At 48.9% G+C, this 7696-nt stretch overlaps 1 protein-coding gene across 1 annotated transcript; it reads right to left on the bottom strand.

Moving 5' to 3' along the window:
• Nucleotides 1-423: 423 nt before the first annotated feature.
• LOC126083666 (dehydrogenase/reductase SDR family member 2, mitochondrial-like) lies at nt 424-5510 on the bottom strand. The gene is made up of 8 exons (XM_049897517.1): nt 5365-5510; nt 4966-5142; nt 4547-4649; nt 3846-3916; nt 2291-2339; nt 1169-1303; nt 830-885; nt 424-535 (listed from the first exon to the last, which is right to left on the bottom strand). The coding sequence occupies exons 1-8, from the start codon at nt 5508-5510 to the stop codon at nt 424-426; spliced, it is 849 nt and encodes a 282-aa protein (XP_049753474.1).
• Nucleotides 5511-7696: the final 2186 nt, after the last annotated feature.

The following is a 7696-nucleotide window of genomic DNA, read 5'->3' as shown; positions in this document are numbered from 1 at the left end:
GTCTTGGCTTCTTCAACTGTAGAATTAATTAAAGATAAAATCATCACACTCACAGAGATGTTTAGGAAACAATCTACATGAAAGCATTTAGTAGAATGCTCAAAATGTCCTTTTCCTTTCCTTCCTTGTAATCCTCTCCCTGGTCAACATTAGTCCCTTCCTTTTCCCCAAGACTTTCAAGCACACCATAATGTTTTCTGGCAACGTGGACATTATGTGAATAGCATTTAATGATGGTTTTATATTGCAAGCATTCTTTTCTGATGTCCTTTATTATTTCCATCTCTGGTAGTGAAGATTTTGAACCAAAGTGGGCATTTGGAGCACAACCTCATCATTAATAGAGGTGCTGTCCCATGGTGGCCCCAGGGCCACACGGGGTTCCCATGTGAGAGGCAAGCCTGAACTCTGAGCTTATGCCCCTTAGAGGTGGAAGGAACAGCCGGCCACCATGATGCTCTCCGCGGTGATGTAGCTGGCGTCTGAAGAGCAGAGGAAGGACACAATTCCTGCACAGTCCTCAGGCTGCCCCACTCTGCATGGAAAGAAAAGGTGGGGCTGAGACTGATGGTGTCTTCCCCATGAGCCCTGGCTCCCGTGTGATGCCGTGAAGTTGAGATCCCTGTGGGGATGAGTAAAGGCTGCAGCGGAGATAGGTGGGCTCTGCAAGGCCTCTACTCATCCTAGGCCTGGATGGGTCAACAGATCCCAGAAAGGGGAATAGACAAGTAACCTGCAGATGGATGGTGTGTGATCTTTTACCCACCAGGGGGCTCCTGAGGTCATTTTATCCAGATCAACAAAAGACATTGCCTCACATACAACCTACCTCTGTGTTCCACAGAGTGCCTTCATATAGGCCCAAAGGCTTGGGTCCTCAAAGACCTAATGGAAAGGCCCAAAGGTTAGTGCTGCTCACACAGATGAAGCCACAGAGTTTCATATCACACAGGCCTGTCTTTGTGAAAGGGCTCTTGGGGACATTCTGGGCTCCCTCTGACAAGGAATGAGTCCTAATTCTGCTGCTGATCCCAGAGGCTGTGGACCAAAGCATCATTTGAGAGTCCATATGTCCAGATATGAGGGTTCCTTTGTGGGGAATGGCTTGGCAGGGGAAGGCACCCTAGTTGACAGTGGGTCATAGGCAAGAGATGCCCCTGGTTCTCACCACTTGGCTGAAGGCTGTGTCGATGACTCCTGGCCCCAGGCAATTCACCCGGATGTTCTTTGGTGCGAGCTCCACTGCCAGCGCCTTGGTGAGGCCTAGCAGGGCTGTTTTACTGACATTGTAGGCCCTCAGCTTCTGTGGGCAGAGAAGGAGGTAGATGAAATACATGACAGCTGGGGAGGAGAGTTTCAGTGGATTTCCAGGCCTGTGCCTAGAATAATATCCCTTCAGAAGCAACTACAAACATCAGTTGATAATGCCACAAAGAAAGAGCAAAAGGCTGCCTTGGGTGTCCTTTATGGAGAAGGAGGAGCTGAGACACCACTGATCAAATTAGCTGCAGGTGTGTGCCTGACCAAGAAATTGCTTGTCCTGGAACTTTCCTAGAGCACCCTGGTGATGCAGTGGTTAAGTGGTTGGCTGCTCACTGTAAGGTTGGTGGTTCGAACTCCAGCTGCTCTGCAGGAGAAAGATGTGGCCTTCTACTTCTGTGAAGATTACAACATTGGAAGCCCTATGGGGCAGTTCTACTCTGTCCTATAGGGTTGCTATGAGTCAGAATTGACTTGAAGGCAACAGGCGTGTGCGTGTGCGTGTGCGTGTGCGTGTGCGTGTGCGTGTGTGTGACCTTCCTGGACATCTCCACTGTCCTAGGGAAATGGGGCTATTACCTCCCTCCTAATTTTTTTTAAATCTAAAACTGTCCACCACTTATCTGTCAGTTTGTTGTACTGTGGTGGCTTGTGTGTTGCTATGATGCCAGAAGCTATGCCACCAGCATTCCAAATACCAGCTGAATCAACCGTGGTAGACGGGTTTCAGTGGTGCTTCCAGACTAAGACAGACTAGGAAGAAAAGCCTGGCGATCTTCTTCCAAAAACTGGCCAGTGAAAACTTTATGGGTCACAACAGAATATTGTTCAATATAGTGCTGGAAGATGAGGCCCCTAGACTGGAAGGCACTACACAATAGCGACAACAGTGAACTCAAACATACCAGTGATTACGGAGATGAGGCAGGAAAAGGCAATGTTTTCTTCTGTTACATGTAAGATCATCATGAGTTGGAGCCAAGCTGATGGCAACTAAAAATAATCTAGAGTCATACAAGGTTATACTTACGGAGTATGGCATGTACGTCCCAACTGAGGAGATCAGAATCATCGAGCCCCCCCGGGAAGAGAAAGAAGGGTGAAGTATGGAGTGAATATAGTCAGCTGGGGTGTGGAGAATGCATGGGAGAGAGGCTGAGGACCATGAAAGTGACCAAGAGGAGCTTAGGTCAGGATTAGAGCCGTCTCCTGCTTTCCTCTGGCTGTTTCCTCTGTCCTAGAGTATTCTAAGGGCCAAGACCAACTTTTTGTTTTCTTATCATGCTTGAATGCTCAAGATCCACCTAGCAGTACCAGTACGGACACTTTTAAGGAATATATCCAACATTTGCTTTTATTCTAGACTATTGGCCTCTTTTTTGCCCGGAAGAGTTGTAAACCAGGTATGTTTGGGAATAATATTAAAAGTACTTCTCAGTGGACCTTGGGAATCTCCATCCCAGAAGTTGCATGTCCCTCAACCCTGCCCTAAAATCCTCATAAAAAGTTTCTCTATAATACTTCCCCATTTACCAAATCTAATGCACCTTGTTCGGGTCCCCTTTCTATCTAGTTTCCTGTAACATCTAATATTGCAGACTAAAATTTCCTTTCTGGAATATCTGCTTGGTCCTCTGCAAAATTCTGAACCCCTGTCTTTCTTTTTCTCCTTTGCCTACTCAGCACTTCTTACTTCTTGGCCCATAAATCAAGATTGTTTGTTCCTCATGTGCTTCTTCTTCATGCTCTCTTTCAATATAGTACCCATTACCCATTGCTGTCGAGTCGATTTGGACTCATAGTGACCCTGTATAGGGTCGCAGTGAGTTGGAATCGACTTGATGACAATGGGTTTCAATACAGAAGGAAGACGAAATATATTTGAAATAATTATAGTGAACCATCATATGTTTTTCTTGTTTAAAAACTTCAGTGGTTCACCCTTGCCTCCTGAATAAAGACAAAATGCCTTATCATAATATTAAAAGCTGTCCATAATTTTTCATTGTCCCACTTGTCACTGACCTCTTTCCTTCACTCACCACTGGCTCTACAGATGGTTCTGTAGACCACACATGAAGCAGGGGCCACAGGAGAAGATAAAGGAGGACGTGACTGGTTCAAGAGTTAAGAAGTCTGAGGGACAAGAATTGAGTGGAACTGGGAAACTCAACTAGTCTTAAGTATGGTGCCTTGAGGTTATGGACCTAGACTCTTGTGCCCTGAGCTACTGCAGCCCTGGAAAGATTTTCATGTCCCTGTTCCCAGGACAGCTGTGGGGACTCTGGGCCCTCCTGTCAAAGGAATCCATCTTCTCATTTCCAGGAGGGTTCCTGCCTGATTCCTGGCACTCTAGAAATTGGAGAGTAATGTAAGAAGGCAGAACCTTTTTTTTTCTTTAGCTCACCCAGAAGTCTGAAAGTCAGACATTGCTATTCTTTTGTTACTGGCTCAGCTAAGCCTGTTTCCTAGTGAGAAGGTTTAACTCAACATCCAGTCTCCTCTCCTAAGCCCCTGTGCTCTCTGTTTGACACCAAATGGCTCCCTCCTCTCCTCTCTACCACAACCCCCCCTCCCGTTCTCACTTTCTCTTCTCCATGTGGGGCAGCAGCTGAGGCAGCAGCAGGGCTGGGGCCTTCACAGTGACATTCAGCATCTGAAATTAGAGCAAATGAGGGTGGGGAGGGAGACAGTCCAGTGCTCAGTTCTCACCGTATTCACAAATATACCACATGAGACATGGGCGTGAGGGGCTCTGACAACAGGAGGTGGGAAGAGTGTTGGCTTTCCTTGGTGGGCATGGGGGTCCCGGAGATGCAGGAATAAGGGGATCAGGCTGAGGACTTCAGAGTCTGCAGGATGTCTCCCCTATGTCTTCAAGGGCGTTGTCTGAAGAAAATATCCCATATGGGGCTGAGGAGGCACTGGGCCAGCTAGGGAAGCCAGTCTGGGGAAGGCTGGATATCAGGATTACCACCTGGAGGTGCTAGTCTCAGGGATTAAGCCAGGGGGAGGGAAGGGAGTCACAGGCTCCACACTGATTGTGATTATTTGGGTCCACATTGGACACTCCCTGTAGTCTGGGAGCTCCTGGAGGGCAGGGACCAGAATTGCAACTTATACACTCTGGCCTCCATTTCACAGATGGGGAAATTGAAAGTCAGGCACCTGTCCTTGCTGTGTGCCAAAGAGTCTGTGAGGGGAGGGTGGGTGTGAGAGAGCTGGAGAACCAGCTCTGGGGGTGAAAGCTGAGGTGGAGGGAGGGTGACACTGAAGGTGACCTCACCTTGTCCCAGACCTGTTCGCTGCTCCCCAAGATACCTCCTACCAGGGGATTGACACCTGCCACACAGATCAGGAATTCGACACCACCACAGTGTTTCAGGGCCCGTACAGGATGAGGGGACATAGAGGACCAAGGTCTTGGAGCAAAGATTTCTGCTGCAGTGGGAGGTGGCTCCTGTTTGATGTGCCTAAGGTTATGTCTGGGTTTCAAATTCAGGAGAGGAGTAACACCAAGTTTTCCAACAGACCCCAAACACCCCTCTCTGCCCAGGTCTCTGGCTAAGGTTGGATGGACCATGGGTCTCTGGGGCTACCAGTGCTGAGTAGCCCATGGTCGTCCCTAGTTCTTGTGCTGGTGCACTGGTCAGCTTAAGCTTAAAATAACCACTGCTCTCCCTTTCACCCCAGTGGCCCCTCACCGTGGCCACCAGCCGCTCGCGGTCCTCGGCCTTCCCCACGTGGCACACCGTGCCTGACACACTCAGCCCCTCACCCTGCAGCTCGGCCACCGCCTGGTCCACGTTCTGCTGCTTCCGGCTGCTGACGACCACGTGGGCGCCGTCCTGGGCCAGACGCCGGGCGATGGCGAAGCCGATTCTGCGGGCAGAGATAGACGTGATGTGGTAATTCAGCCTTGCGATGCTTTCCTCTCTCTGAGACCTTACCCCACCCTCCGCCGTTTGAATTCTTGCCCCAGCTCAGAGCACGGAAGCTCTTCCTCCGCCTATAGATGGAGTAATGGGGTGAGTCAGCCATGAGGGCAACAGTCCCGGGGTCACTCACCACCTGTGGCCCTTACCCGCGACAAGGAGCACTCACCCTTTTGTGGGCCCCGTGACCACAGCGACTTGATTGGCCAGTGTTGCGCCTCTGGTGACTGCACTGCTGGTCCTTCTCACGAGGGGTGGTAACTCAAAGGGCAGGGGCCCTCTCCAGGCTTGGGTCAAGGGCTTTGCCTTCAACATGCTGGCCTCTGTCTGGCCTCCTTCTTGACGAACTTAGCCTGGGGAGGTCTTTGAAGGAGGTCATCATACAACAAATAAGTAGCTCTGCGCTTGTCCCTGCCTGAGCCTTTCTGCCTCTGCCGGTGTCCCCTCTCATCTGGTTCGCCAGAGCACTGGCCACTGCCCTTAAAGACTCTACCCGGCCCCCAGCCCCATGGCTCTGAGACTGGAGCACAGTTTGCACACAGCAGTGTCTTCCAAGTAGTGAAAATTGTTTTCTTTCTTTAAAATGCCTATAGCATATTGTTTGTGCTTTAAAAAAAAAAAAAAGTTCTTAAACCATTGACTATCTCAGTAATTTCCAAACTGTGTTTGCTAGAGGAAGACTTTTTTAAGAGGCAGGAAAGCAGAAGTGAGGCGGGCTATGGCTATGTAGCTTTTATGGTTTCTGCAGTGAAGAATGGCTGCAGAGTCATTTGGTTCATTTGCAGCAGTGGTGACACCTCACTTCTGCTGCCTTCTCCATCTCGCCTGGGTGTGTCATCTCCTGTTGACCAAACCAAAAACCAAACCCAGTGCCGTCGAGTCGATTCCGACTCATAGCGACCCTGTAGGACAGAGTAGAACTGCCCCACAGAGTTTCCAAGGAGCGCCTGGTGGATTTGAACTGCCGACCTTTTGGTTAGCAGCCGTAGCATTAACCTCTATACCACCAGGGTTTCCTCTCCTGTGGAAGCCAAGCTAAAAGGGCGGAGCACCTCCCAGAGCTGGAAGGTTGCTGAGTGAACCAATCTGCCTCACCTCCCAGCACAGTCAGAGGCTCGGAAGATGCCGCAGGGAACAGAAGATACCCAGGCCCTGCCCCAAGGGGCTCATCTTTTGGTATTGAGACGGTGCACAAAGAATAAACACTATATTGGTGGAGATAGGTAAGTGCTGGGGAAAAAAGTAAGCAGGTTTTGGAGAGAGAAGGCAGGAGTGTGCCAAAAGGCAAAGGGTGTAAGAGAAGGCTTTGGTGGCTGGGACTTGTGAGAAGAGACCTAACAGTGTGGGTGGGACAAGCCTTGCAGGTACTGGAACTCAGGCCCGGGTTGGTACGAAGTCGAGGATTCTCTTATCTATACCACTGTCGCGTGTACAACAATAATCGTAGTATCAAAGTATCACAGTATCAAAGAGCAGCGGTCCCCAAACTTTTTGCTCATATACCCTCTGGAAGAATTCTGAAAAACTATTTCGCCCTTATATATTCTTGCGTTAACATCTAGATTTAAGTCACGGGAAAGGAAGTAATTTCTGGCATACTTAAAATATTCATATTTTAAAATAAAATTGTTATAAAACAAAACCAAACCCATTGCCGTAGAATCGAATTCTGACTCATAGCGACCAGATAGGACTCTTAAAAACACCCAGTGGAACCCAAATGCCATAATAATATGATACCTGTCGTTGTTGTTAGTTGCCCTGGAGTTGATTCCGACTCACGGTGACCCCCTGTGTGCAGAGTAGAACTGCTCCATAGGGTTTTCAAGGCTGTCACCTTTCAGAAGCAGATCTCCAGGCCCGTCTTCCAAGGTGCCTCTGGGTGAATTCAAACTGCCAACCTTTAAGCTAGTAGTCAAGCACTTACCTGTTTGTGCCACCCAGGGACTCCATGATACTCATCATTAGTGATTTTAAAAAAGATGAATGTCCAGGCCTCAGCTTCGTGGGCATAGTAGTGAGGCACAGGCTGTGGCCCGGGTATCTCCTGGAACTGATAGCTGTGGTGGCAGCGTCCCAATCCCTCAGCTGCCTGATTGTGGCTGAGGTGGCAACTCCCTTGACAGGCCCCTGTTGCCGTGAAGTCTGGAGGCCATGCCCTTTCTATACTCGCTTTTTTTTTTTTTTTTAAGTATCAGAATCTTGTAATGTAGTTAAACATTTATTGTTAGTTAAATAGAAATAAGCTTTCCATTACAATGTCAATGAGAAATCACTGCTTACGTTTAGTCAACCTGTAGACGCACCAGGCGTCCGCACTTCTAGGTGCATCTACCTCCCCACCCCTACTCACTAACATCCTCCCCGAGGTGCTCCCTACCTACACCAAAGGGTTCAAAGTTAAAATATGAAACAGATTTCATGTCTTTTTAGAGCTAGGGGCTGAAATCACTGTTTAAGAAACCTCTCTGTTATTCCCTTGCCTGCTTGTCCTCTCATCA

This window comes from Elephas maximus, chromosome 10 (assembly GCF_024166365.1).
Source record: "Elephas maximus indicus isolate mEleMax1 chromosome 10, mEleMax1 primary haplotype, whole genome shotgun sequence".
Taxonomy (NCBI): domain Eukaryota; kingdom Metazoa; phylum Chordata; class Mammalia; order Proboscidea; family Elephantidae; genus Elephas; species Elephas maximus.
The sequence above is the reverse complement of the archived record's forward strand: the minus strand, read 5'-3'. Positions and strand labels throughout refer to the sequence as shown.

Coding starts and splice junctions, on each gene's coding strand:
- LOC126083666 (XM_049897517.1), bottom strand. CDS start 5,510: ATGTTGAAGGCAAAGCCCTTGACCCAAGCCTGGAGAGGGCCCCTGCCC. Junction 886..1,168: donor ACACAGCCTTCAGCCAAGTG/GTGAGAACCAGG, acceptor CCTTTCCATTAG/GTCTTTGAGGACCCAAGCCT. Junction 536..829: donor GCACTCTGTGGAACACAGAG/GTAGGTTGTATG, acceptor CTTTCCATGCAG/AGTGGGGCAGCCTGAGGACT.